This window comes from Agelaius phoeniceus, chromosome 6 (assembly GCF_051311805.1).
Source record: "Agelaius phoeniceus isolate bAgePho1 chromosome 6, bAgePho1.hap1, whole genome shotgun sequence".
NCBI classification, from domain to species: domain Eukaryota; kingdom Metazoa; phylum Chordata; class Aves; order Passeriformes; family Icteridae; genus Agelaius; species Agelaius phoeniceus.
In genome coordinates this window covers 11,517,049-11,543,880 of record NC_135270.1, presented here as the reverse complement: position 1 = coordinate 11,543,880, position 26,832 = coordinate 11,517,049, and the positions used below count along the sequence as shown (strand labels likewise).

At 61.5% G+C, this 26,832-nt stretch overlaps 6 protein-coding genes across 12 annotated transcripts; 1 reads left to right on the top strand and 5 right to left on the bottom strand.

The window, feature by feature from the left end:
* Positions 1–52: 52 nt before the first annotated feature.
* LOC129121960 (calcium-binding protein 2-like) lies at positions 53–2,820 on the bottom strand. 2 transcript variants are annotated; one of them, XM_077179789.1, is made up of 7 exons: positions 2,248–2,820; positions 1,642–1,803; positions 1,495–1,525; positions 1,290–1,424; positions 1,110–1,219; positions 885–1,032; positions 53–808 (listed from the first exon to the last, which is right to left on the bottom strand). In XM_077179789.1, the coding sequence occupies exons 1-7, from the start codon at positions 2,503–2,505 to the stop codon at positions 783–785; spliced, it is 870 nt and encodes a 289-aa protein (XP_077035904.1). In that variant the 5' UTR covers positions 2,506–2,820; the 3' UTR covers positions 53–782. The 2 variants fall into 2 exon arrangements, with proteins under 2 accessions (XP_077035904.1, XP_077035905.1); XM_077179790.1 differs by having other exon boundaries at positions 1,638–1,803; positions 2,248–2,386.
* Positions 2,821–2,890: 70 nt separating this feature from the next.
* Positions 2,891–5,431, top strand: NDUFV1 (NADH:ubiquinone oxidoreductase core subunit V1). 2 transcript variants are annotated; one of them, XM_054635498.2, is made up of 10 exons: positions 2,891–3,051; positions 3,136–3,218; positions 3,305–3,475; positions 3,557–3,740; positions 3,820–4,009; positions 4,339–4,551; positions 4,619–4,785; positions 4,860–4,941; positions 5,017–5,162; positions 5,236–5,431. In XM_054635498.2, exons 1-10 carry the CDS (start codon positions 2,998–3,000, stop codon positions 5,317–5,319), a joined length of 1,374 nt encoding a protein of 457 aa, XP_054491473.2. In that variant the 5' UTR covers positions 2,891–2,997; the 3' UTR covers positions 5,320–5,431. The 2 variants fall into 2 exon arrangements, with proteins under 2 accessions (XP_054491473.2, XP_054491472.2); XM_054635497.2 differs by having other exon boundaries at positions 4,860–5,162.
* Positions 5,432–5,737: 306 nt separating this feature from the next.
* NUDT8 (nudix hydrolase 8) lies at positions 5,738–7,503 on the bottom strand. Its single transcript, XM_054634548.2, has 4 exons — positions 7,150–7,503; positions 6,949–7,081; positions 6,158–6,235; positions 5,738–6,084 (listed from the first exon to the last, which is right to left on the bottom strand). The coding sequence occupies exons 1-4, from the start codon at positions 7,368–7,370 to the stop codon at positions 5,854–5,856; spliced, it is 663 nt and encodes a 220-aa protein (XP_054490523.2). The 5' UTR covers positions 7,371–7,503; the 3' UTR covers positions 5,738–5,853.
* Positions 7,504–8,247: 744 nt separating this feature from the next.
* MTCH2 (mitochondrial carrier 2) lies at positions 8,248–11,290 on the bottom strand. The gene is made up of 13 exons (XM_054634831.2): positions 11,120–11,290; positions 10,947–11,031; positions 10,753–10,859; positions 10,589–10,615; positions 10,107–10,154; positions 9,974–10,031; positions 9,839–9,890; positions 9,696–9,755; positions 9,366–9,459; positions 9,199–9,246; positions 8,888–8,955; positions 8,579–8,654; positions 8,248–8,449 (listed from the first exon to the last, which is right to left on the bottom strand). The coding sequence occupies exons 1-13, from the start codon at positions 11,204–11,206 to the stop codon at positions 8,363–8,365; spliced, it is 897 nt and encodes a 298-aa protein (XP_054490806.1). The 5' UTR covers positions 11,207–11,290; the 3' UTR covers positions 8,248–8,362.
* A 131-nt stretch (positions 11,291–11,421) lies between these two features.
* On the bottom strand, positions 11,422–16,273 carry AGBL2 (AGBL carboxypeptidase 2). Of its 3 annotated transcripts, none has more exons than XM_054634832.2 (13): positions 15,259–16,273; positions 15,053–15,178; positions 14,739–14,891; positions 14,537–14,644; positions 14,309–14,459; positions 13,468–14,232; positions 13,228–13,390; positions 12,984–13,110; positions 12,795–12,892; positions 12,608–12,717; positions 12,467–12,533; positions 12,271–12,357; positions 11,422–12,152 (listed from the first exon to the last, which is right to left on the bottom strand). In XM_054634832.2, exons 1-13 carry the CDS (start codon positions 15,386–15,388, stop codon positions 11,730–11,732), a joined length of 2,508 nt encoding a protein of 835 aa, XP_054490807.2. In that variant the 5' UTR covers positions 15,389–16,273; the 3' UTR covers positions 11,422–11,729. The 3 variants fall into 3 exon arrangements, with proteins under 3 accessions (XP_054490807.2, XP_077035893.1, XP_077035894.1); XM_077179778.1 differs by having other exon boundaries at positions 14,309–14,420; XM_077179779.1 differs by lacking the exons at positions 14,537–14,644; positions 14,739–14,891.
* Positions 16,274–16,389: 116 nt separating this feature from the next.
* FNBP4 (formin binding protein 4) lies at positions 16,390–26,773 on the bottom strand. Of its 3 annotated transcripts, none has more exons than XM_077179776.1 (16): positions 26,593–26,772; positions 26,352–26,432; positions 25,369–25,505; positions 25,023–25,227; positions 24,779–24,929; positions 24,581–24,701; positions 24,077–24,415; positions 23,779–23,989; positions 21,756–21,874; positions 19,583–19,687; positions 19,178–19,311; positions 18,039–18,220; positions 17,570–17,883; positions 16,933–17,463; positions 16,691–16,848; positions 16,390–16,585 (listed from the first exon to the last, which is right to left on the bottom strand). In XM_077179776.1, the coding sequence occupies exons 1-16, from the start codon at positions 26,714–26,716 to the stop codon at positions 16,495–16,497; spliced, it is 3,003 nt and encodes a 1,000-aa protein (XP_077035891.1). In that variant the 5' UTR covers positions 26,717–26,772; the 3' UTR covers positions 16,390–16,494. The 3 variants fall into 3 exon arrangements, with proteins under 3 accessions (XP_077035891.1, XP_054491857.1, XP_077035892.1); XM_054635882.2 differs by having other exon boundaries at positions 24,581–24,698; XM_077179777.1 differs by lacking the exons at positions 16,390–16,585; positions 16,691–16,848; positions 16,933–17,463; positions 17,570–17,883 and having other exon boundaries at positions 18,078–19,311; positions 24,581–24,698; positions 26,593–26,773.
* Positions 26,774–26,832: the final 59 nt, after the last annotated feature.

The following is a 26,832-nucleotide window of genomic DNA, read 5'->3' as shown; positions in this document are numbered from 1 at the left end:
GACGGCACGATCACGAATAAACTCTGGAAACAACATAAAACACAAGCCAAAAGTCTGTACAGAGAGTTTTATCATTTCAAAAGGGCAAAATTGGCCCCAAAACTGCAGCCAGGGCAGAGAGGGTACCTACAGCAGCCCTGCCTGCAGCTGGCTGAGGCCCTTCCACCCAGTAATGCTTTATTTCTTCCCCCGGAGGCTCTCCTGGCTGGGCTGCCAGGAGTCTCCCCTGTGCTAGGGGCTGCCAGAACATCCATGAGGGTCTGTGCCAGCCCCAAAAGGGGAGGGATGCCTCACCCTAGGCGGGTCTGGGGTGGGTCTGACCTCAAACCATGGTGACGGGATGGGTTATGCTGTGCAGTCTGCAATAAACCTGGTGTGGGGTGAGCCTGAGGGGCTCAGTGCGGCACACAGAGTGGGAATGGAGGCTGGAGGGATGAGCAGCAGGGGTGAGGAAGAGCTGAAGGAGAGGGGACCACGATGGTGGGAGTTTTAGGGTGAGGTCCGGGTGGGAAGGGCGATGATGCAGGGAGAGAACAGAGATGAGGGTGAGAGTAATCGAAGCTCAGCCAAGCCTGTGCAGAAAGGGGTCCCGAATTCGGCCCCGGTGCCTCCCGCCACGGTCAGAGCTCAGTATCAGAGCTGCCCCAGCACCCAGCCTCACCCTGGGCACGGGCACCGCTGTGCCAGCACTGCCCCAGTCCCTGGAGCTGGGGGTCCCTCCGTGGCTCCCTCGTCTTCGTAAGGCACAGGGGGCTTGGGTCCCGCGTTGGCACACGCTGCCCTCAGCGCGACATCATCCGCACAAACTCTGCCGTGGGGGGGAAACACACCTGGAACATCCCAGCTGTCCCTGGGAGCGCTCCGGGCCCCTTCCCTGCTCCTACCTTCGAAGTCCACCAGGCCATCACCATTGAGATCCACGTCCTTGAGGATCTCATCCACCTCCCGATAGTTGAGCTGCTGCCCCAGGAGCTTGCGCATGGCCTCCCGCAGCTCCGCCATGCTGATCTGTCCGTCCCCATTGGTGTCAAACTACGGACAAGGTCCCGTTGCCACCGGCCACCCTGGCACGCTGACAGCCTACCTGTCTGTCCCCACAGCCCCCGTACCTCACGGAAGGCGTCACGCAGCTCCTTGATCCCAATCATATCTGCCGTCTCCGCCAGCATCTTGGGGCCCATCAGCTCCACGAAATCATCAAAATCCACCTTGCCCCCAGCTGTGGCAGGAGAGGGGTGTCAGGGGGGCAGGGGTAGGGACTGATGGGCACCTGCTGCCCCACCACATACTGATCTGCTGGGACAGCTCGATGAGCTCCATCTCTGTGGGCATGTAGCCCATGGTCCGCATGCACTCGCCCAGGTCCTTGTAGCTGATGTAGCCGTCGTGGTCCTTGTCGAACTCCCGGAATGCCTGCTTCAGCTCTGGGGACACCGCAGCGTCACCACCAGCACCACCACCCACCCGAGTGGGACCCCCTCCCCAGCAGCTCACCTTCGATCTCCTCGGGCCGCAGCTCCCGGTCCTGGGGAAGAGAGAATGGGAAGATATGAAGGAGGGGTCCTGCTCCCGGGGATCCCACGGGGATTCTGCCCTGAGCCCCCCGGGAGCACACGGGGAGGGGAGGGGACGGTGGCGTACCCGTTGGGTGATGGCGATGCTCTGCCGCAGGAAGATGCAGGCCGGCCCCACCAGCCCCTGGAGCACCGAGTATCCCTGCATCGGGGGGGTCTGCGCCGCGTCCAGCACGTCCTCAGGGTCCCCTGCGCCGGAGCCTGGAGCGCCCGAGCGTGGCTTCCCATCCTGCGGGTGGAGCAGGCGTCAGCGGCGAGGGGGGGGGGGCGAGCAGGGACCCTCCCTTCCTCCTCCTCCTGCCCCGCGGGTTGTCGCAGCCTTGCCGTGCCTTGGGGAGCCGCCGCTCAGGGGTCTTGGTGCAGTTGCCCATGGCTGGGGGCTGCCCCCGCGCCGCAGGACATGCCTGGCCCCGGGGGGGCTGGCTGGCGCAGACCGCGGGGCTGCCACCGGGGATTTGAGGTTTTTATGGAATATCTGGGGATATGCAGGGCAGGCGCGGGGGGGTGGGTGCCGCGCCCGCGTGCATAATCCTCCGGATTATTCCCCGCTCGGCCGCCCTGCTCCAGATGTGGGCAGCCACCCAGCTGTTCCCCAGTCCCGCAGCCTCCCTGCGAAGGCACGCAGCACCCGCGGCACCCACCGCGCCCTGGGCCCGTCCCCGCAGCCGGTTACCTGCCCAAAAGCGGGGGGCGGCCGGGGCCCCGGCTCCTCGGCAGCCCGCTGAAGCTCCACGGGGGACGCAGCACTACGGCTTAATCTCCCCTGGCTGCCCGCAGTGCCGGCGGTGCCGGGACCCCTGAGCCGAGGGGCCGGGCGGGAGCCGCGGGCCCCCCTCCGGCCGAGGCCGTGGCGCCGGGGGGTGCCCCGGCAGGCGGGGGGCGCGGGGCTGCTAGTGCCGCGCCGCTGCGGCCCGCGGAAGAGGAAGAACATCCCGCCCGCTCCTGCTCCTTCTCCTTCTCCCCACGACCGGGACCGAGCAGGAGGAAACCAGATCGCCCCGGACCCGCGCCCGTCCCTCGCAGGGACGAGGCCACCGCCGTCCCCGGGACCCGCCGCGGAGCGCAAGAGATCGGGTGGAGCGCAGCGACCCCCCGGGGCGCTGGGGGGGGAGCGGGGCGCCCCGGGGGGCTCCAGCGGGGGCGGACGGGGGGCTCCGGTTTCAGCGCCGAAACCCGACCCGGGCCGGGCGCGGGGCACGTGCCAGCGCGCCAACAGCCAGGCCACGCCCCCTCGGCGCCGCGAGCCCGCCTTGTGACCGCGCCCCCCGCTCCGGCCCCGCCCTCTCCGCGCGGCCCCGCCCCAAACCTACCCTGGTCCGGCCTCTCTCGTGGCGTCACTGCAGCGCCGCCGGCGCTCCCCCTGACGTCACCGGGGGGCGGCTGAAGGTGACGGTGGTGGGTCCTGGTGCCGGTGGCCCCCGCCATGGCCGGCAGGCAGCTCCTGGCGCTGCGGCGCCTGCCCGCCGCCTCCTTCTCGGTAAGCGGGGACGGGGCGGGGAGCGCCGGGACCGTGCGGTACCGCTCCCGGTGTTCCCGGCGCTGAATCCGTGTGTCCCCGCAGACGGCGCCCAAGAAGACGCAATTCGGGTCGCTGCGGGATGAGGACCGGATCTTCACCAACCTCTACGGGCGGCACGACTGGCGGTGAGTAGCGGGAGCAGCATGGGGAGAGCCGGTGCCCCGTGCCCAGTGCCAGCGTGCCCGGTGCCACCGTGCCCGGTTGCCCGCAGGCTGCGGGGCGCGCTGCGCCGCGGCGACTGGTACAAGACGAAGGAGATCCTGCTCAAGGGCGTGGACTGGATCCTCGGCGAGATCAAAACCTCGGGGCTGCGGGGCCGCGGCGGCGCCGGGTTCCCCACCGGGCTCAAGTGGAGCTTCATGAACAAACCCCCGGACGGGAGGTGAGAGCGGGACCGCCTACAGCTCCGGTACCGCGGCCCCGGCCTGCGGGGAGCCGGCCCCCTGACGGGAGCTGCCCGCAGACCCAAGTACCTGGTGGTGAACGCGGACGAGGGCGAGCCGGGCACCTGCAAGGACCGTGAGATCATGCGGCACGACCCGCACAAGCTGCTGGAGGGCTGCCTGGTGGCGGGGCGGGCCATGGGCGCCCGCGCCGCCTACATCTACATCCGCGGGGAGTTCTACAACGAGGCCTCCAACCTGCAGGTACAGGGAGAGCGCCCCACAGCCACCCCACACCGGCGGGGCTCGGGGCGCTCCGGGGCTCACCCCCTGCCCCCTGCAGGTGGCCATCCGCGAGGCCTACGAGGCCGGGCTGCTGGGCGGCGATGCCTGCGGGTCGGGATATGCCTTTGACGTGTTCGTGGTGCGCGGCGCCGGCGCCTACATCTGCGGGGAGGAGACGGCGCTCATCGAGTCCATCGAGGGCAAGCAGGGGAAACCCCGCCTCAAGCCCCCCTTCCCCGCTGACGTGGGTACGGCGCCACAGCTCTGTCCCGAGTTCCCAGCTGCCGCCCCAAAACAACTGTCCCCAGGACACCGTCCTGCTGCAGGGACAACACCACAGGCAACACCACATCCATTAAGAGCTCCCACTGTTTCATAGAATGGTGTGGGTTGTAAGGGAGCTGTCTCATTCTACCCCGCTACCATGGGCCACATACCACAATCCCAGGTTGCTCCAAGCCCTGTTGAACTTGGCCTTGGACACTTCAGGGATGCAGCAGCCACAGCATCTTTGGGCCACTTTTGCCAGGGCATCACCACCCTCACAGGGAGGAATTTTTTCCTGATGTTTCCCCAGGTGTGTTCGGCTGCCCCACCACGGTGGCCAACGTGGAGACGGTATCGGTGGCCCCCACCATCTGCCGGCGCGGCGGCGCCTGGTTCGCCAGCTTCGGCCGGGAGCGGAATTCTGGCACCAAGCTCTTCAACATCTCAGGGCACGTCAACACGCCCTGCACGGTGGAGGAGGAGATGTCGGTGCCGCTGAAGGAGCTCATCGAGAAACACGCCGGTGAGCGCCGCGCTGGGCCGGGCTGCAGCAGGGCCGGAGCTGCCTGTCCTGACCCTCCTCTTTGCAGGAGGCGTCCGCGGGGGCTGGGACAACCTGCTGGCCGTCATCCCGGGTGGCTCCTCCACACCGCTGCTGCCCAAGTCTGCGTGTGAGACCGTGCTGATGGACTTCGATTCCCTGGTGCAGGCGCAGAGTGGGCTGGGCACGGCCGCCGTCATCGTCATGGATAAATCGGTGAGGGATGGGCTCCCCCGGCTCCCCCAGCCACGGTGGGACCCTCGCCTTCCTCACCCTCCCTCTCTTCCCAGACTGACATCGTCAAAGCCATCGCGCGCCTGATTGAGTTCTACAAGCACGAGAGCTGTGGGCAGTGCACCCCATGCCGGGAAGGTGAGTGGGGGCCGGGGCTGAGGGGCTGGGGGCTGCGGGGACTGCAGGGACCCATCCCCATCCCAATTCCTGCAGGCGTGGACTGGATGAACAAGGTGATGGCGCGGTTTGTGCGGGGTGACGCGCAGGCCGCCGAGATTGATGCGCTCTGGGAGATCAGCAAGCAGATTGAGGGACACACCATCTGCGCCCTGGGTGATGGTGCAGCCTGGCCCGTGCAGGTGAGGGGCCCGGAGGGTTGGAGGGGCCAGCAGCCTTCCCCAACACCATTAACCACTCCTCTGCTCCATGCAGGGCCTCATCCGCCACTTCCGCCCCGAGTTGGAGGAGAGGATGCGGCGCTACAACGAGGCCAAAGCCCAAGCGGCATCGGCGTAAGGATCCACCACCACGCGCCTCCCTCGTCCTGCTTGGAAGGGACAAGGAAGGGGTTTCTGGGGTGCTGGCAGCACTCAGAGGCTTCTCAATAAATGCTGCTGTGCTCCCAGGCTCTGCTGTGGACATTAAATAGTAGGAAGGGACTGACGGGGCAGAGGGCCTCAAGGTCCTGCTGCCCCTGGAGCATGAGATCACTAGGGATCATGGGGTCACAGAGATGGAGCCTGAGGGGAGATCCTGGATTTCCATGAGGCTATGGGTGGGGCAGAGGCAATGGCTGTGGGGTACTAACAGACACAGTCCCCTCCTTGGGGACCCCACACTCCCTGTCCCCGCCGCAGTGGCACCAGGACTCCTCCTCCTGTGCCCGTGCCAAGGGACAGCTGTCCTAGCCCCAGTCCACAACTCGGAGCCCAGGGCAGTTCCAAACATGGCTTTTACTGAATCACAGTGTGCGACATCCCTGCTGGGCTCAGAGCCGTTTCCCCCATGCATGGTGGAGAACCGAGGCAGCCCAGAGCCGCCCCTGCCCGCTCAGGCCGGGGCTTTCCGGGGGGGCACGCGGGTCTTCCTGCGGTAGCGGCCGGGCACCAGCAGCTCCAGGGTCAGCTCGGTGATGATGGCTGTGAGCCCCCAGACCTTGTGGGGGCCGTTGAGGAACACGGGCAGGGTGTATCCGTAGCCGCTGGCCGTGCGGAAGTGGGTGTAGCCCTGGTTCTCCTCGCGGAGCAGGTGTGCCAGGGGCAGGGTGAACACCTCCTCCACCTGTCAACACAGACTGCCGTGACTGGAGTGGCTACCACGGGAAGGGGAGCAGCCCTGGGGAGGAGCCACTCACCTCATCAGGGTTGGGGTTCAGTGTCAAGGCCTCGAGTGACCCCAGGTTGGCCACGATGGGCGCCACGGTCATTCCATGCTGGAAGGTGTGTCAGTGAGGGACAGGGTGACACCCCCTCCCCAAAGTGCCCATGCCTTCACCCACTGCACCCAGTACAGGCACCCACCCTGTGTGTCACCCCCTCACCAGTGCTACTGCCTTGTGTCCCGTCACCTTGAATTCCCAGAATTCTTGTCACCCGTATCCCTGTTGACCTGTCCCTGTCACCCAGAATCGTCATCACCTGTAACACCTGTCACCCGTGTCCCTGTCCCCCTGAATCTGCCACACATGACCCTGTTGCTTTGTCCCCGTCATCCATGACCCTGCTGCCTTTTCCCTGTCATTTCAATCTGCTGCTGCCTGCAACCCCCCCTCACCTGTGTTCCCATCCCCCTGGACCCCAGTCACCTGCACCCTGTCACCTATCTCTTGCCTTGTCTCTGTCACCCAGAACCCTCGCTCTGTCCCCTGTGTCCCTACTGCTTTATCTCTGTCAACTGAACCCCTTGCTTCTTTGTGTCCCTGTGGCCTTATTCCTGTCACATCTTGTTCCTGTCACCTGTGCCGCTGTCACTCTAAAGCCATCACGCCAGAACCTTTGTCCCCGTCACCTCGAACCCGTCACCCGTGACCCTGTTGCCTTACCCCTGTCACCCGTGACCCTGCCGCCCTCCCTGTCACCTTGAACCCATGCCCTGTCCCCGCACGCCCTTGTCCCCGCGCCTCCAAGCCCCGCCGATCCCCGGTACCCGGTCGGGCAGCGTCCGAAGCTGTCCCCAGACGCTGGTGGCTGCCACCGTCACCCCTAGTTCCTCCCGCGTCTCCCGCAGAGCCGTGGCCACCGCGTCCCCGTCCGCCGGGTCCCGCCGCCCACCGGGGAAGCTGCGGGAGGGATCGGGGGCTGGAGTCAGGGCCGGCCCGGCCCCGGTGCCCGCTCCCCCCGCCGGTACCTGACGTCGCCGCTGTGGGGGCCGGCGAGGCGGCGGGAGCGGAGCGTGAAGAGCAGCGCGGGGCGGCCGCGCACCGAGCACAGCGGCACCAGCACCGCGGCCGCCGCCGCCGCGCCCCCCGCGCCCGCCGCCGCCAGCCGCGCCCGGCACCGCCGCTCGCTGCCGCCGCTCAGCACATCCCCGGCGTCCCCGGCACCGTCGGCACCGCCCGGGCCCGCCATGGCGCCGGCACGGGGCGGGGAGGAGCGGCGAGGGAGGAGGGAGGCGGGGAGGGACCGGCACCGCCCCCCGCACCGAGCCCGTCCCGCCGCGGCCCGTCCGTGCCGAGGGTGAGGCAGCCCTGCCCAGGGTGCGACGGCCTCCTCCGGTGCGGAACGGACCCGGCCGGGTATGAAACCACCGCCGGCTTGGCCATGTCCCGCCTAGTGTGCGACAGCCGCCCCCAGGTGTGTGACCCACGTCCCACCTTCGCGGTGTCCCTGCCAGGTGTGCGAGTCCTGCTCCAGCCCCCACCGGGTGAGCAACAACTCCTGCCAGCTGTGCCACCTACCCTCCAGCTTTGCCAAAACCTTCCGGCTCTGCCGGCTGTGCAAGGCCTGCTCCAGCCATGCTATATCCCTCATCACGTGTGCAGCAGCCCCTGCCAGATGTGCAATGACCCCCCCCCCGAGTGTCCCTCTTGCTGGTGTGTGACAGCCCCTGCCACCGGTGTGACCCCAGCTCCCCAGCCCCACACACCCCCCGGGTGTGCAAACCTCTGGCCCAGTGTGCAATGCTCACCTCTGCCCCCCCAGGGCCTTGCAAGGGGTCTTCAAGGGGCCCAACAAGCCCTTAACAGGCATCCAACAGCCCCTTCCAGGCATCCAGCAACCCCTTCCAAGCATCCAACAACCCCTTCCAAGCATACGTCCCCCCCACTTCTGACAGCCCCCATGTGCCAGCAAGTGCCTGGGCTTGTCAGGGAATTTCTGCTGTGGAAACAGCTTCAATGGTGTTTGAGGTTGGGAAAAGGCTCCTGGATAAATCAGGGAATGCTGGTGACCGACCAGCCCCACTTCCCAGGAAACCCCAATGGACAGAGACTCTCACACCTGCATCTTGACCTCTCAGCAGGAAATGATTTTTAAAAAACTGTATAGAAATCATCACTCTCCATGATTCTTTGCTTCCAGAGCCCGCCATTGGCTCCACAATCCCACTCCCGTCTCCAGAATCAGCGGAACCTCTGCTCCTCCCACACATATCGCTTCCCTGCTGGAACCTTGCGCAAGAACAGGCTGTTCCCTCGGCTCATGTTGCCCTGGAAAGGGAAAACGACCATGGAGGGGCCACTAAATGTCCAGGGTGGCCTCTCCAAACCCCATGGGGCTCCCACCTGGCTCCTTCTCCATGTCCCTGGTGTCTGGAGCATCCCAGCTCCAGCACTTACCTCCCTGTGCAGCTGGCTCCAGCAATCCAGCCAGGAGGAATAGGTGGGTGCATAGGGAAGGAGACCCCCGGCCAACCTGGGGAAGGGAGGAAAGACCCACCAGGAATTATTCCCACCCGGGAATGACCCATTCCCTCTGTTGCTCCACACTGGGTTGAACCCCAGAACAACCCTCTCCCAATTTAAGCACGGAGGGATCAATACTGTGGAGCACTGGCAGCACCTTTCCACCTGGGAATTTCGGTAAGGTGGTCCCAGGAGCTGATCTGGGGCTGAGGGACGCAGGGGTCAGCGGGAGCAGGGACTCACCCGCAGTTGTTCACGGCCATCAGGTTGGAGACCAGGACGAAGGGGTAGGTCAGCATGCTGGCAAAGAACTGCAGGAAAAACGGGAATCGGTGGGATGCTCCCTCTTCCCTTCACATCGGGAGAACCCCTCAGAGTTTCAACCCAGAGAGGAAGTCCACTCCTGCCACCTCCACAGGGTGACATATGTCCTCCACGGAGCATCCCTTGGCCTATGGGCTAATCCGGCTGATCCCAGCCTGGCAGCCGCACGATTCCAGGAACACACCCCTCCCTAGGGAAAGGATCCACTCCCTACTCCTGGCTGTACTCACCCCAGTGACTGCCTGGGAGTAGCTCTTCATCTCAGTCATGGTGGAGACCTGAGGGAGGAGCAACAGCACCTGAATCCCCCCCCCAAAATGGGATCGTGGCTCCCAGAACATCCCTGGAGCTGCCCCCCATGAGCTCCCAGCACTCGGGATCCCGGAGCAGAGCCTACCCCGTTCTCCAGCGCGTACGTGTTGATGAGGTAGGCCAGCATGTTGCACAGCCACAGGGAGAGGATGTCCCCAAGGAGCCGTGGGATGAGGCCGCTGCAAGGGAACAAACAGTGGGAATGACGGCCCAGGGTTGGGATCCGGCTGCGTGGAGAGCTGGGAACAACTGGTTTGGGGCAGGTTGAGGAGGGAACAGCCATCCCTGGGAGCGGGGATGCTTGGGTGAGTGATTCAGAGCTGCTGGAGGGATTCAAGGTACTCCCAGGAAGGCTTTGGGACCTTCCCACCGCTGCCACCCCTGCCGTGCCCCTCCCTGCCTTCTCGGCACTCACGCGAAGAATCCCAGGATTCCTTCTTCCCGGTAGATTGTGGCGAAGGCGCTTAGTGTCCCGCTGGGATAGGGAGGAAGAGGAAGGATAAAGTCAGGGGGGTGAATCCCTGGCCCCCCAGAGCACCCAGAGCCCCCAGGCCGTACCTGTACTTGGTCTCGCGGCCGATGAACTGCACCATGCAGCGCAGGGTGATCACTGCGGTGACACAGGGGGACACGGGGGTAACAGGAGGCACCTGGCACTGCTCCCCCGGTCCCCTGGGGTGGAGGGACACCTACCGTGGAAGGGGTGGGTGATGAGGGTGGCAGCAGAGCGGGCGACCATCTCCTGGGAGGTCTGGGAACAAAGGGAGCCTCAGCAGGAGGGGACAGGGATGTGACATCCCACTGCCTTCCTCCTGCTGCTCCTCACCTCCTTGAGCACCTGCTCCAGTGAGGACTCCTTCCTCTTGGCTCCAGGCTGGAGGGAGAAGGAACAGTCAGGTGGGAACAGCTGCCTGGAGAGGGGAGGCTGTCCCCAGGGTGGGGGTGGAAGCTCCGGATGCAGGGTTGGGGCTGCCCAAATCCGGGGGCCATGGGGAGGAGGGAGAGAGGGAAGAGAAAGGGGAGGAGGAGGAAAGAACGGAGAGAAAATAGGGAAAAAGAAGGAGGGAAAGCATGGAGAAGGGAAAAAGGGCAGAAGAACAGAATGAAGGAAAGAAGGAAGGAGAGAGAGAAGAGGGGAGAGGAAAGAAAAAGAGAAGGAGAAAAAGGAGAAAGAAATGAGGGAAAGAAGAAAAGAAAGAAAGGATAAGAGAAGACTAGAAGAACAGAGAAATAAAGGGAGAAAGGAGGAGATGGGAAAGGAAGGGAAGGGAAGGATGCATTCCCTGTGGGAAGCACCTCTGCACCCACCTCAGCCTGCTCGGCCTCCTGGTACCGCTGTGGAGCAAAGAGCAGGGTCAGCGCAGGGTCAGCACCGTGCGGGGAGCCAGGGGGCCCCGGTGTCCCCCCGTCCCGGCGGCAGAACCCCCGGTTCCCGCAGCGCCCCGGGCCCGGCGCCCCGCCCGTGCCGGTACCTGCAGCACTTTGCTGTGCACCACGGTGCCGATGGCGCTGGAGCAGAGGCGGGGGGCGAGGCCTTTAAAGAGTCCTGCTCTCCCGTCCACCTTTACGATGTGCTTGGCTGGGGACAGCGGGGACCGTCAGCCCGGGGGGGACCCCACGGCGGCACCGGGACGGCGCCGGGGCGGCCCCACCAAGGCGGACTCACCGTAAGAGAAGAGGCCGGGCAGCTGATACACCTGGCGGCCGAAGATGTTCCTCCCCAGGGTGGGCGGCAGCGGCTCGTAGCCCACCTGCAGCGGGAACCGGCAGGCTGTATCCCCCGCGCGGCCGATACCGGGCCCGGTACCCCCCTCTCAACCCCGCCATTCCCGCCCTTACCTGCACCAGCACCTTCACGTACATGAGCGGCTGCGAGAGCACGGTGAGCCCCGAGCCCAGCAGCACCTGCGAAGCCGCGTCCGCCATGGTGCCGCCCCGGCGTCACGGCACAGAAGGACACGGCCACGGCTGCCGCCGCTTCCGCTTCCGCCTCCCGGTATTTCCGGCGCCGCCGTGACGCGCTTCCGGCCGCTGGGGGGCGCCCTGGGAGTGCAGCGGCTGCCATGGAAACGGCCGGAGGCGCGGCGGGGCTGTTGCCATGGCAACGGGGTCTGGGGCACCCACGGCGCCTGCGGGGACACCATAGTGACAGGGGGGACAGTGGGGTCACAGGGCTGAGGAGTCACCCGGGTGGCAGAGCTAGCACCAAACATCCTTACAACCCAAGATGACACCATGGTGGCAGGGCTGAGGTGATACCAGGCAATGGAGGGGACATGCTGGTGGCAGGGCCCAAGGTAGCACCACAGGCATAGGCTGACACCATGGTGGTGTCACGGGGTTGGGTGCCAGCAAGATTCTGGCCGAGCTTGGGGACAAGGAGACTCCTGAGGGGACATCAAAATGAAAACAGGCAGCACCAGGCATAGACATGGAGGTGGCAGCACCTTTACTGCCGAGCACAGGCGCAGCAGCGTAAGGTCACCACATGAACAGTGAGGGGACGTGCCCTGTCCCTGGGCCTGTGCCCACCCCGCTGCCAGGATGGCCCCATGGCTGGATCCTGGGAAGAGTCACTGGTGGCAGCACGGTAGCAGGGGCTCAGTGGGGGCTTGCGGTGTGTCACCACACTTGTGCTGCTGTCCAGCTGATGCCTTCCCATGGTGGCACAGCGGCCATTCCCTGCTTCAGGTGCCGTGGGAAGGGCCACTCCAGAGTCAGCTCCAAGCACTGCTCCTGCGATGGCACGGGGGCCATTCCCTGCTCCAGCTGCCCTGGAATAGGTGACACTGGAGCTGGCTCTGGGCTTCTCTCCCACACTGTCACCTCCACTCTGGACACCAGGAAGAACTGGATGCCTGCGGGTCCCAGCCTGGGGGGCACAGGAGAGGTGTCAGACCCACTTGAGGGGTGGGACAGCACTGGGGACAAATGTCCCTGCAGGACTGTCCCCTGGGGGCCTGGCTGACCTATAGTGGCTCCAGGCTCACCGGGATAGTGGTGCGGCTCCGCTTTGTTTGGCGCAGGACATTCCTTGCTCTCCGTCTCTGCAGCCGCTTCTTCCTGTGTGGCTCCATCTGTGCCAGTGGTAAAGTGGCACTGGGACATCTGCACCCTCTGTTACTGTGTTCCACCCTGGCTCTGCATTCCCTGCCACCTCAAAATCAGTGGCACATGGAGACTCACCTGTTGGCTGGGGCTGTGGAAGTCATCTGGGATCCCGTCAGACACGGAACTGTCAGAGCCACTGGTGCTGCAGGGAGCAAGAACCATCTGTAGCCCCCAGTGGCACCAGGGGATGACATGAGGTGACAGGGGATGACATACCTGGACTCAAGCTCTGAGGGGGACACATCACTCCAGCTGCCTCCAGAGCCTGGCCCACGACCCATCCGCTGCTGCAGCAGTGCATCCGCTTCCACCAGGCACTGCTGGAGCTGCGGGACAGTACCAGTGTCATGGTGTCACCATGGTCCCGTGGCACCAGGAAACCCTGGGCCAGGCCCAAGCCCACCTTGGTAGGTGCAGGGTCGCAGAAGTCGAGCAGGGTGTCACAGAGGAGGCAGCCCAGTGACTCGAGGTCCTCCACGCTAAAGTGGGAGCTTCTCCCAGCTGGAGGAGACAGGGAAAAGGAAACAAGGGCAGCTTCCCAGCCCAGGACCACCCCACTGGAATTGTCCCCGTGGCTGTGGCAGCCCCTCACCCAGTGTGGAGCCACTGAAGGCCACCTCCAGGGTGTAGCTGTGGGAGACGCCCAGGCGCCACATGGAGACCCGGCCTGTCCCCTCTTTGCTCTTCTGCACCTGGAACTTGCAGCTGGAGAAGGAGAACTGGAGGCCCCCAGGGTCAGAGCAGTCTCAGCCACACAGGGACAACTTGGGAAGCAGCACATGGGCTGCATTCCCACTGCCACCACAACATGTGGCTCTGAGGCATCTGTGTCCCACCTTGTCAGGGGCGTTTTTGCTCAGCATTAGGGGGAACACTCGCTGGCGCAGCCGTGTCCCTGTACCATCCCCGCCGCCATCGCAGCCATACATGAACACGTTGTTCTTCCTGCTGTGCCCATGGAAGTCGCAGTACAGCACCACCTCCCGCTCTGCCAGCTCCCTGCACACATCGGGATATGGCCACCAGCACCGCCACAGGAGTGGCCCTGTGCCACCAGCTCCCCACGCCCACCTCACCTCTGGACCATGGCCCGCAGGTGCCACACGCCGGGGAAGGAGCCGGGAAGCGCCTTCCCATAGGCCCTGTTGGGATCCCGTCCTGCCAGGGAGCAGCGGGAGTTGCCCACCACCACCCCATCGGGGTTGAGCATCGGCACCACTTTGAAGACGAAGAGGCGGCGCAGGAGCTGCGCATCCTCGTGGGGGCTCAGCAGGAAATCCAGGAATCCCCGCATGGCCCAGGAGCCGCCACTCTCACCAGGGTGCACGCGGGCGCTCAGCACCACTGCCCGCTTGCCGGCCGTGCCACCCGGGCCGGTGATGGTCAGCAGGGGCACGGTGTTGCCAGCCAGGCTGTGGCACAGTGCCCGCACCGTGCAGTACCGTGAGCGCGCCGGGTCGGCCGCCAGCGCGCGCAGGTAGCGCCCCAGATCCGAATAGGTGTAGGGGTAGCCGGCGGCAAAGAAGCAGGTGTCACCATCATGGGGGAAGCGCATAGTCCAGCTGAGCCGGAACAGCGGTGGCTCCCCTGCGCTGCCACGGTAATAGCAGACATCGGTCCCGACCCGGCGCCAGCCTATGCCACAGCTCTGGGCATCCTGCTGGGAATAGAACAGCGGCCGCAAGCCCTGGCCATAGAGGCTCTTGGGCTTGGCCATGTTGGCAATGGTGAAGCGGTAGAGCGGCTCCTGCCGCGTGTTTTGGACACGGAAGTAGAACCACTGTGTGTGTTTGGCCGTGTACAGGTCTGGCCGCAGCATCAGCACGTACTCGTAGGGACCCCTGTGTGGAGGGAAGGGCAGCGCTCCAGCTCCAGCCTGACACCAGAGGCCCCATGGCCCCCTGCCCTCTCTCTTACACCTTGATGGCCTTCTGGAGGTTCCCACTCTCAAAGCGGGACTCAAAGAGCAGCGTGGTGTCCTGGGGACCCTCCAAGGGGGCTGCTGGCGAGGAGAGTGGCCCCGGGGCTCCTCCAACCCGAGCACGAGTAAAGCAGGAGCCTTGGAGCACTGTGGGGGGAGCAGGGACAGTGGTGGGGGTCTGGGGAGGGCAGAGGCACTCAGGGGTGCTGCCTGTGCTCCCTTACCTGGGCTGGAGTGGTAGACAATAGTGCCCTGCTCCTCACCAAGGGTGCACAGGGCCTGCTCCTGGCCCATGGGTGGGCAGAAGGGCTCTGGTTTGGGGGGGACCCACTCTGGGAGAGGGGGGGGACACAGAGAAAAATGCCATACACACAATAGGGGTCTGGCACAGGGGTGAGGCAGGGGACAGCTGGAGCATCCCCTCACCGATGTGCTCAATTGTCTCTGGGATGACTTCACACTCCACAGGCCAGCGAGGAGCAGGGAGGGAGAACAGAGCCTGTGGTTCTCCTGGAGACCTCCAGGGCTGCCTTAAGGGGGCCAGTCTGCCCTGGTGGGGCGTCTGCACCACCCTGGGGTCTGCAAGAGCACCAGGAAAGGCTGGGGGCCTCCATTGTGGTTGGGGTAGGGGCACCCCACAAAACCAAGGCAGGGACAGGGAGAAGCCCTCCCTCCACACTTGCTGTGCTAGGAGGACGCTGTGCTCAGGGGGCTGTGAGGGGATGCAGGGTCTCACTCACGGTTTGGCTCGCGCCCAGGACCTCGTTGCCAGCCAGGGTCGGTGTTGCCCATGGTGGAGGCCTTGGGATGCTGCCCGGAGGGTTCCTCCGGGGACATGGCAGTCTCTTCCCTGCCTGTCTTCTCATCTTGGGGAGAACAGCGCTGCAGCCAGGGGGCAGGAGGGGACACAGCCCAGGGACAGGAGGGCACAGCGGCCAGGGCTCACCTCGGAAGTAGCCATAGAAGCGCAGGTGGGTGCGGATGAAGCTGTCATAGGGCTTCAGGAGCTGTCCTCCCCTGAACCCCCGCAGAGCTCCCTCCCTTCCCTGGGCAGCGCAGCGCCCTGCGGGCTCCATGGCTGTGAGAGCCCTGGAACAGCAGAGGCAGCGTCAGGGCTGGGCTAGCACCCGGTTGCTGAGCTACAGGGAGGAATGGGGCAGTCCTGGAGCAGAGCTGGGCAAGGAGCCAGAGGGATTTCGCAGTCATTAAAGTTGGAAAAGACCTCGAGGATTATTAAGCCCAACCTGCGACCAATCCCCACCTCAACACCCAGACCAGAGCACTGAGGTGTTCATGTCATTCCTTGTCATTCCATGTCCAGTCATTCCTCGGATACTGCCAGGGCTAGGGACTCAATCACACTTTTGAGCAGCCCCTTTGATGCCTGACACCACTTTCTATGAAGAAATTCCTCCTCTCATCCAACCTCAACTTCTCCTGGCAGAGCTTGAGGCTGTTTTCTCTTGTCCCGTCCCTTGTAGCAGAGCCTGACGCACCCCCTGGCTGTATCCTTCTCTCAGGGAGTTGTGGAGAGCCAGAGGGTCGCACCAAGCCTCCTTCACTCCAGGCTGAGGACCCCCAGCTCCTCCTGGTGCTCCATACCCTTCCTCTGCTCCATTCCCTTCTTTGGACAGCCCCTCTTACCACGAGGGCTCCAGATTTGTCCCCAGGTAGAGTGGAGGCCACCTCCACTGCTGGAGGTAGCCCAGCAGTGTCAGAACAGGGGATGGGCCCGTGGCCACACCAATGCTGGGACAGCCCAGGTGCCATCAGCCTCTTGTCCACCTGGGCTCCTGTTCAGCTGCTCTCACCAGCACACCCAGGGCCTTTCCCAGCTTTCCAGCCTCTCTTGCCCCAGCCTGGAGCATTCAACAGGGTTTGTGTGACCCAAGTGTAGGACCTGGCACTTGACCTTTACCCTCAGCCCTTCAATCCAGCCTGTCCAGTTTCCTCTGCAGAGCCTTCCTGCCTCCACAACCCACACACCCACCCAACTTGTAATAATGGATTACAGGGGGCTGTTGTGCTCCCCATCCCCATCTACCACCTGCCCTCAGCAGAATCAGTGAGATGGCACTTCCCAAACTGCTACAATTTATTGGACAATGGTCAAAGGAACTGTACATCTGTAAAAAAAACCAAAACAAAAAAACCCCAAGAGGTGGGCACGGCACTGCATGCCTCATGTGCTCGAGGCTGTTTTCCTCCGCTTCAGCCGTGACCGCCAGTCCTCTGGCAGTGCCTCGAAGTTGGCATTTCTCTCGGCCATGCCACTGCAGGGATAAAGCAGAATGTCAGCACCCAGCTGGCCCTCTCATGGACCCCCTCTTTTACAAGGGACCAGGAAATGTCCTGGTGCCAGCCCCCGGGCTCTGTACCTCATCAGCTGCTGCTGCTTCCACTCCTCGATGCGCCGCTGGGCTGTGGTCTCCCGGTCCTCCTCGCTGGAGCTGGAATTCTCCTCCTCATCCAGCTCCCGCTGGATACTTTGCCACTTCTTCACTAGCGATGGCATCTTTGTCTTGCCCTTCTTGCCCTGTGCCACAAAAATAACAGTGGTGAGTGTGGCTGGAAAGGAAGGAGGGAAGGAACAGTGTCAGTGTGAGACCTTCTGGCCTACCTTGTCCTTGCGCCCCTTCCTCGGCTTCTCCTTCTCCGGAGGCGGCGGCGCCTTGGGGGTGGGCGGTGGGGGTGTCTGTGGGGGTGGCGGGGGCGGTGGCTGCTCGGCTGCAGTGCCCGTGGCTGGCAGGGCTCCCCGAGCTGGCACCGGCTGCGTGGTGGCCGTGGTGGCCGGGCTGACGGGCACGGCGCACTCCGAGTATCCCATCATGGAAGGCGCGGCAGGTCCCGCCACACCCAGGTAGCTGGACTGCAGCCCCAGCGCCGTGGGCTGAGGGCCAGCGTGGCCCGGAGCCATGCGGAGGTTGGGCCGTCCCTGGATCTCGCTCTGGAGGCGCTGGCGTGGCCTTAGGGAGGCCAGGGGCACGGCTGATGGCTGGTACTTGCCCGTGGCCATCAGGGGCTGGCTGTAGATGACGGGGCAGCTGCCAATGGTGGCCGTGCGCTGCATCAGCCCTGGGCTCATCTCCACTGCTTTCCTCTTTTGTGGCTTGGCCGAGAGCAGCGGGGCTGGGCTCGGTTCGACGGTGGCCTGGAAGAGAGTGCTGAGGTGAGTGTGGAGCCAGGAGCACCATTACACACCCATTTCCCAGAGTCTCACACTCTGGAATCAGTGGAGCCCTGGCTCCAGTGCTCACCTGGCTGCTGCTGGCAGCAGGGCGCACTAGGGACTTCAGGGGAGCATCTTCCTCTGTTCCTGGGGCTGGTGGCTCCTCACCCCCCTCATCTTCCATCTCCACTTCCTGGATCTCCCCATCTTCTCCAGGTGGTGGGGGTGGCGGTGGAGGTGGCGGGGGCGAGTCTGGGGGGGGTGGAGGCGGTGGAGGCATTTCCAAAGGCAAGGGAGGTTGGAGGACTGGGACAGAGGACTGAAGCAGAGTCCAAAATGGAGTGAGCGGCATGAGAGACGTAGCAGGAACTTGGCCTGAGAAGGATTCCTTACAAAGGGAGCCTGAAGAACAGACATTGACACAGGCTTGAATGCATGGCCTACAGTCTGTACCACCTGCTCTTGCCCACGGTCCCGCTTGGAGGCACCACCACTGTGGACTGCCCTGTCCCCACCCCGCGCTCTGGGGCCAGGACCTTCCCGCCAGCAAGGCGTACCTGCGGGGCGCTCGGCGGGCCCCTCGGCGTGCTCTCCTTTGTCTTTGGGAGGTGGCTTTGGAGGACTGTCGGGTTTTCTGTCGGCGGCACCTTGCTGTCCCTCCTCTTCGTCCTCCCCATCGGGGAACTCCCACTGCGACTCTCCCGAGCGCTCGTTAACATAGAAATAGCGTCTATGCTCCCTAGATCACAAGAAAGAGAAGGAGGCTTCAGCTTCCCTTCTCCGCCCCCGACACTCCAAGGCGGGCCTGCCCACGACAGCAGTGCGCTCTCGCAGGGGAGACCCTCGTGCAGCAGGGCTGCCGCTCTCCCACACACAACAAACAACTTTGAGGACAGAGGCAGGAGAGGCCCGAGCCGACTCGCTCAAAGCTATTTGCTATCGCTGGCTGCGGGAACGTCGCCCTGAGCCCCCCCGCTCCGAGGGAGAGGAGGGCCGGAACGCTGGCAACGTCTCGCTAACATTGGGACTTTCAGCACGGCCTTGGCTGAAAGTCGCCCTCCGAGAAGAGGCACAGGGGAACAGCCCAATGGAGGGAAGCGGCTGCCCCCCTACCCCATGGTGCGCAGAGTTTTTTATGATACTCTTGGTGTCAAACACACAGTGAATGCTAGAGAGAGGGAGCGGATCTGGGAGCTGAAAAACAAAAGAGCAAAGATTTCAAACAAAGGAAAATTAATCAAGAAAGCCAAATAGACAAAGAAATGTTTGGGTCTGACCTGCTGGCAGGAGACAGAAATCTTGTTCTTCATTCCGTCGGTGAGTTGAAGTTTGTCCTTTGGAAGAGCTGTTGGTCAGAAGAGTTGATCCAGAGATCCTGCAAAGTTCACAGAGCTCTCGCATGCGCGACCCCCCAGGCCCGCCCTCCACAGCGCTGGACACTCGCGAGAGGCACAACCAGCTCTGTCCGTCAGGGAATCAGCTCCGTCGCAAAGCACTGGGCACTCCGTTTGGATCCTCCAGTTTGGTGGCTGGCCCAAACTCTGCGAGTGCCGGACGTTTCTCTGCCTGCCCAGCACTAACAGAAGCCGCTCTCAGTCTGCCAGAGGGACGGCGCCAGCGTCGTCGGGTGGTTGATGGTCACAAATCATGTCTGAGATGTCAGAGATGAAAGGTGAGAAAGGAGGAGAGCGCGTACCTGTCCCAGTGGCAGGACCAGCCTTTAGGGGTGGCGTTTATTTCGTATTGTTTAAGCTGTTCGGCTGCGTCTTGGAGTTTGCGTTTGAGGTAGTTTCCATTGAGAGCACCTTCTCGCCAGTCTGCAATGCGGGTCTAGAGGGCAAGAACCGGGGGAAGCCGGTGAGGTGGGCTGCCAGGGGCCCTGGGGGGGACAGGACTTGAGGATCGGGAGGCTCCCTTCCGGCACGGGACGCGGGGGGCCAGGAGGAGGAGACCCCGCCTCCGCGCCAAGCCGCGCTCTCCCCCCGCCGAGGAAGGGAAGGCGCCACGAGGCTCACGCAGCACCGGCGCTCGGACGGACGGCGGATTGCATCCGATCCGCTCCGGAACACGAGGCCGGAGCGAGGGGCGAAGGCTCGGTTACCTCTGTCTGCAACAGCAACATGTGGAAGTTGGAGATAGATTGTCTGTTGATGCCCAGGAACTCCAATTTACTAGTCAGAGTATTTGCCAGCTCTCCAATCTGAAACTGCCAGGAAAAAGGGCAGAGTCAAGAGCTGTTCTCTGGGAGCAGCATCGGGCAGCTACGGCCCCGCGGCTCTCGGGACCACCCACAGCCCCTCAGCCTGGAGACCGGGACGTGCCACCCGGGCCCTGTGTGCCTGTCACCCCCTCTGTTAAGTCCTGCTACATCCTGCACCCCAGGGACAGGCAGTGTGGGTGGCTGGGTGACAGCTCCTCCACGGACTGCGCTCGACTCTGTGCGGAAGGACAGCATGGGCTCCGGTAGCTCCGGTACTTTGGAGTTACAGCAGAACCATCGCCATAGCAGATACCTAAGAATGCTTCCCAAATAAATGGGCCAGGATGTCATTCCAGGTTCTGTAAATAATTCCTTTCCAGAGGAACTAGCTGGAAAGCACCAGAAAGGGACAACAGCTCTGGATTTACCCCAGAGCAGAGGCAGCAGCTACATCAAAATTCAGGTCAGCTCATGGCGACCACGGCTACTCAAACCCAGCATCCCATGGAGTGAAACCTCCAATCTGGGGACATGGGGATCCTGACTCCATCCCCCTGACTGGAGGCACTGCATGGAAGCAGCCACAAGCCAGAAGGGAATCCAGAACAGGAATGTCTGCGAGTGGCATCACCACTGCTTTAAGGAGGGTTTTAAAAATATCTATTTTTAACTTCACTCCTCCGAAGAGGCTTTGGAATGTCCACCAAAGCCACCAAGGAAGCATCTGTCTCCAGAGGTGATAGGCCAGACAAGCAAGCCCTAGAGAAGACCAAGGCAGGCATATGAATTCCCATGTTATTGTGTCTCTGGAGAAGCCAGGGAACATCCTGGAGCAGAGGGTGACTTGGGAGCGGTGGCCCCGGCGCAGCTCCTGTAACCAGAGAGATCCCAACCCGATGAGCAAATGGTACTGGTTACCCAGGGAGCTGGCATTCCTCCAACAGCTCTAAGGGAATCCTGCATGGAAAAGCACCACACGGTCTGTCACAGCACCCACTGGGACGAGAAGGAGGAGGGGACTGCAGAGGGGACCAGCAAGTCCAGCCCTGCTACAGGCTTTTATTTCTTTTTATTTAAATAAATTAATTTAAAAATCAGGTCTCAAATGGATACTGCACTGAGGAAGGCTCAGTTTTGGTCTGGGAATGTTACATCTCAAAATCCTTTAAGGAGTTGTTTTACGGGGGAGATAGGAGATTTTTCACAAGGACAAAAGGACCTTCCCTTTCACACCAGAAAAATTATTTAAGTAGTGGGAAATGAGGACAGGGATAGGCAACTCTCACTGCAGGTTCCACCTGGGCTCCACTATGAGCCGGCGATTCCCCATCTGCCACAGGGAGGTGACAACACTTCCAACGTCACAGAATAACTCCAGAGCCAAATTTTATGCTGGAGATCTTAGGTAACAAGTGGCATGGGGACTAAAGGACAAACAGGAAAGATGTCTCCTACTGCTCTGTCATACTGCCCTAGAGCCAGGAGCTCTGCTATAGATCAGGGAACTGATCCAGTGCAGCCAAAGGAGCAAACCAAGGCTCAGAGAAGAGCTATCAGCAGGATGCTGCAGAAATCCCCAGGGCTTCCCCAGCTTGTATCTAAGAGTAATGCCGGGCGAAGGGCAGAGCGGTACCGTCAGCCTCAAGAAACGGAGAGATTACGGACGAGGAGTCTTCAGCCTGGAAACGGGACGACTGACCGGGCCAGAGACTGGAATATTGTTATTGGTGAAAACAAAGTCAAGATCAAACTGGTTGTCCTCTGCCACAACAACACCCAGGGCTCAGTCTTCGCCCCCCCACACCCTCCTTTCATCCAAGCTTTTGCTGCTGAATCCTACTAGAGACAGGATATTGTCCCAGCCCTGCAGAGCCCTTCCTTCACAAGCTGTTTCCACAGCCACACCGGGATCTGAGCTGTAAAAGCTTCAGGTGGGCCAAATCCAGAGCCCAAAGCTCCAGTGTCCCCAGGGAAGAGGTGGCTGGGGGAGCCAGCATGTCCCTTGTTCCTGCTGGCAGCTGGAGCACCCATCACATCCCTCATCTCACAGACATGCACCTCTACCTCTCCATACCTTTAGATCCTGCTCCTCCTCTTCCATTTTTGGAGCCCCTTGTGATTTGGCTTTTTCCTGGGGCTCCTCAGATTCTGCCTCTTTGTCTGAGCTCGGATCAGTTGCTTCTGTGCTCGGGGCTGCAGGAGAAGGAAGGACAGGTCAGTCCTTGTCCCATCACCACCCTGGCAGTGCCAGCAGCTGGCTGGACACCGTGCCTGGAACCAAAGGCAATGTGAGCAACAGTGGGCAAAAGCTAGGACCCACCAGAGCCAGTGACAAGAGCCTGAAATTTAAAAGGATAGATGGTCACTGCTCTATTTTGGTGGTGGGGATCCTTCCAGAAGGATAACATGGGAAGGGGAGCATTGGAGCAGCTACAGTGCAAAGCAGCGATGAGGCAAGACCTGGAAAATTGGACATCAGGGAAGCAGGAAGAGACTAACTCCCAAAATCTGTCAATAACAGGTACTAGGTATTAAATAAGTTAATTATGAAAGACTGCAGAGGTCCCCAAAAGCTGCCAATACCAGAAGGTCTTGCCTTCAGATTACCAATTCACTGTCAAAGCAATCAATTCCAAAGAAGGAAGTTCGTGAGAGAGTCTCACAGGCCTCTGGGGAGAAACCCCAATTCCCAGCATTTCCTGGTGCTAGAAGGCAGGATGCTTCCCTAAATCACCCTCCAGCAGCAGGGTGCTCATCTTAAACTGGTTATTTTGGAATGACAGCTCGTTGTTCCCTAGGCTAAGGTGGAATCTGGTGCTCCTGGGAAGAGCTGGCTTCAGGGTTATTTGGAAAGCCCTCTGGCAAAACCATTCATTTTCCTATGCAAAAATGACATCACTGATTTAATGCCAGAGCTGTCATCCAGCTCATACCCCTGCCTGAAGCAGAGGTGCCTCAGGGCCACAAGAACCCTGGGATGGGGCAGGCACCAACTCCCACTCCAGCAGGACACGGCCTGCTGTAGGCACTTTTGTACTAGTTTTTTCTTGCAAAAGCAATTCCATTCAGCTTTCTGTGCTGCAGGCACACAAATCTTGTGCTGGGAAGGGACTGGCACATACAAAGAAAAAGAGACTCAGGGGGACCTTCTCGGTCCCCACAATGCCCAGAGAGAAGGGTGGAGTCAGGCTCTGCTGCCGGCAAACAACAGACAAGACAAGAAGACACAGCCTTAAGTTGTGCCAAGGGACATTAAAGTAGGATATTGGGGGAAATTTCTTAGTGGAAAGAGCTGTCCAGCCCTTGCACAGGCTACCCAGGGATGTGGTAGAGCTCCCACCCCTGGAGGAATTAAAAAACCATGTGGATGTGGAACTTGGGGACATAGGTTACTGGTGGCCTTGACAGTGCTGGTGGAACAGCTGGACTCCGTGACCTTAGAGGGCATTTCCAACTTGAACAACTCCATGCTTCTACAATCTGGGAGTCCCAGAGCTGCTGGGCATAGAGCGGTCTTTAAAATGCTACAGCTGGTGCATTTTGGGAAGCACAGCTCTAGGGGATCCAACTGGAACATGAGGGCTAGCTGTGTACGACTGATATATCCACACACACCCTGAGTTGAACCAGCCCCTCAGAAACAGGGGCTGCCTTGCCACACATGGGCTGGAGTTACATTCCCTACACACTGAGTGTGGGGCCCTGGAGTGGCTCCAGGGACACTGCAGCTATCTGGAATTCAGTACCAGGCAGCTCAAAAACTGAACTTTGCAAGTGGAGGGTGCCAACGTGCCACAGGCTGGATTTGTGACGTTGGGAGGAACAGGAAGGCAATGGGATGTGAGGCAGCTGTTATCTGTGTCCTGTCTCCCAAGAACCACTGAATATGGAACTCTTCTCCTTATGTGGGTAATTAGGATATGGAGACTGCGGCAGAGGCGCAGCTTATCCCAGTGAGGCTGGGCTGTGACAGAGCCACCCCTCACCTGTCCCCCACCTGGCACAGGTACCCCACAGCCCTTCCTGGCACTGCTCTGCGGGTCTTGAGGGAATGGAAACTCCCTGCTCCTGCCTCCAAAGGAAGCCTTTCCAATTACCTGCTTCTCCTGCTTCTGGGCTCTCCCGGCCCGTTTTGCTGGGGCCTCGACTGGCGGACTCGGGGCTGGCGGCTCCCACGAACAGTTTCCATTTGCCTCTCTTGGAGGCCAGCCTGCGGGACACATCCTGCGGGGCCGACTGGCTCCCGTCAGAGAGCGGGCTGGAGCCCGAAACGCTGCCATCCCCTTCCTCCAGGGCACGCAGCTCCGCCTGCCGAGACACAACACCCCAGTGTATTCCCAGCAATACCATGGCTGCCACTGTGGCCCTGTTTACAGGACAAACATCTCCCATTACCTTTTTCCTCTCCAGCACCATCTCCAGTTCAAGTGTGTCCTGCTCTTCCTCCTCCTCTGCGCTCTCCCCTGACTGCACCACACTGCACAGATCCTCCTGCCCTGTGTCTTCCAGGGGGTCCCTGCTGGGCTCTGGCTCTTCTGGAACAGCTGGCGTCTCTTCCACTTTCGCCTCCTCTTCCAGAGGGGGCTCAACCTCCTCTTTGCAGATCATTTTCCTCCTCCAGCGCTCCTCTTCCTCCTTGACCACGTCGGGCACCAGTGGGGCCAGGAGGGCCGCAGCCACTCCCTTCCTCTCTTCTTCACTGTTGGAGAGAGCCTGAACTCCTTCATTCACTTCCTGTGGGATGAGCTCCATGTGAGCTTTCTAGCAGCTCCCTGGGAAAGAGCCCATACTACCAGGCCCCTCCTAGAGCTGTGGATGGAGCAGAGCATCCCAGCTGCTTCCAAGGACACCCAAGGAGGTACCTGCAAGCCCCATGGAAGCCAGAACCACATGACTGACCTTCTTCACCTCTCGCTTGCTGAGGCTGGTCCCACGGCCAGCGCTGCCTGGGGTCCCCTTCTCCTGAGGGAATGGCTCCGTGGCTGCCATGAAGCTGCCATTGGTGCCTGCCACGGTGCTGCTGGGGAAGAGAAGAGGGAATGAAGGGCAGGACTGGGACAACATCACACAGGGACACATCCTGGAGATCTTGCCCACCTGTGCTGGTAATGCTGCAGGCCCTGGACCTGCGTTGCCAAGTACTGCGGCAGCTCCCAGGTCACCTCGTTGCTCTGGGTGTTCCAATAGTAGTAGCAGCCAGTGTTCTCATCCCACACTTCCTGCCAGTCACCCATCTCCAGCTCTCCCACTGCCAGGGAACAAGGACAGCCTGTCACTCCCCTCTCCCCCTGAGTGAGACCCATTTGTCAGCGTCCCCTTTGGAGAGAGGAAGGGCTCTCACCTCCGGCCAGCGAGCACTGTGTGTCGTACTGCCACTCGGGGGCCGGTGCCGAGCCCGTGCCATTGGCTGTGCCCGATGAGGGGCCCGAGCCCGACTCCTTTGGCTCTGGGCGGGGAGGCATGGGGGGTGGCACAGAGGAGGAGGAGGAAGAGGAGGCAGCAGTGGGCTCAGCGGGCTGTGCTGGGGCTGTGATGGCGTCGATCTCCTGTAAAAACAGCATCCCACCAGGACCTTCAATCCCAAGCAAAATCAAAGCTCTGACTAATGAGGACAATGCCTTGCACTATGAAACTGCCCGCCTCCCGCCATCCCTCCCTCCCTCTGTCCCCGCTGGAGGGACACTCACAGCCAGGAAGTTCGCCAGGGTGCTGTCGATGTCAGCAGAGTTGCTGCCATTGGCATCCGTGGAGCGGGCTGGCTTCTCCGGGGTCTCACCCTCCTCATCATCACTGTCAGCATAGGCACCCAGCAGGCACAAACCTCCTGCAAAAGGGAGAGTGAACACTCAGGGGAACCCTCCTGCTGCCACAGGGCACTGGATCCCACCCTCCACCTCTGCTCCAGGTGCCACTGTGAGAACAGCCCCTGTACAAGTGCCAGGGACAGCCTGGGGGGAATCAGTACAAGAACCAGTAATAAAATGCATTTAGGAATGAGCAGTCACCTCTAGGGGCTGCTAACAGCATGACTAAAATAATCAACATGGAAACAACTCCAGCCCCAAAGTGAATTATTTAGGAAAGGGTTAATTCTCTTCCCTTAAAACTAGTAGTTAAAACGTGGTTAATTACCCTGTGTTAAAAATACAGGGTTATGGAGAGGAAAACAAACACAGTCCCATAAAAGCTCTTAAATTTAGCACAAAACCCACCACACTTAGAACCAGAAAACCCACACTCAGCATCTCCAAAAACTATTTGGAACCTCACAGCCCTGCACTTTTAGGACCAAAACCCCATACATACCACCAAACAAAGAAAAAAAAAAAAAAAAATCACACAAAGGACCAAGCTCCTACATTTAGGACTCCCAAGCCCCCATATCAAGTACTAAAAACGCCTAGACTTAGGACAAAACACCTCTTTTAGGACCAAACTCCCCACATTTTAAGCTTTAAATAAATCATGGTTTGAACCCAAAAAAATTATATGTGAGAATCAACCACCCCCAAAATTAAGACAAAAAGCCCCATTTAAAACCACAACGCCAACGTTTTTTTTATCAATATTGTGCAGCAGGGGCCGCAAGCACCCCAAAAATCCTGAAATTCTCCCCCTAGTTTTTCAGGAGGGATGTAATCCCGCGTCTCATCCCACAGCGCTCCCTTACCTGTGGCCTTGACCGCGGCAGGAGCGGGAGGCGGCGGATTCGGCGGGTTACGGGGCGGCTCCGCCACCGTCTCGGGCTCATCTACAGGGCAGAAGCGTCAATCACGGGGGGCTCATGTTGGGGGGATGGCGGGGGAGGAGCGGATCGGGACCACCCGGTCCCGCCAGGCCGCGCTAGGCCTCACTAGGCCGCACCTCGCCAACAAAGCGCCCCCCGCTTCCACCCGCCTTCTTCACCTTACCGGGTTCGGAGCCCGAGTCGCCCCCCTCTCCCGCGGGTCCTGCTGCCTCGTCGCGGCGCGGGGCGGGCGGGGAGAGCTGCAGGATGGGCCGGCGCCCGGGCGCGGCCCGCGCCTTCTTCCCCATGGCGGCGGCGGCGGCTGCGCCTCAGGGCTGGGGCCGCGCGAGCCGCGCACAGGGGGCGGGATATTGACGTCACTAAGGGGCGGGCCTGAGCAAGACCCGCCCCTAGGAGCGGGACT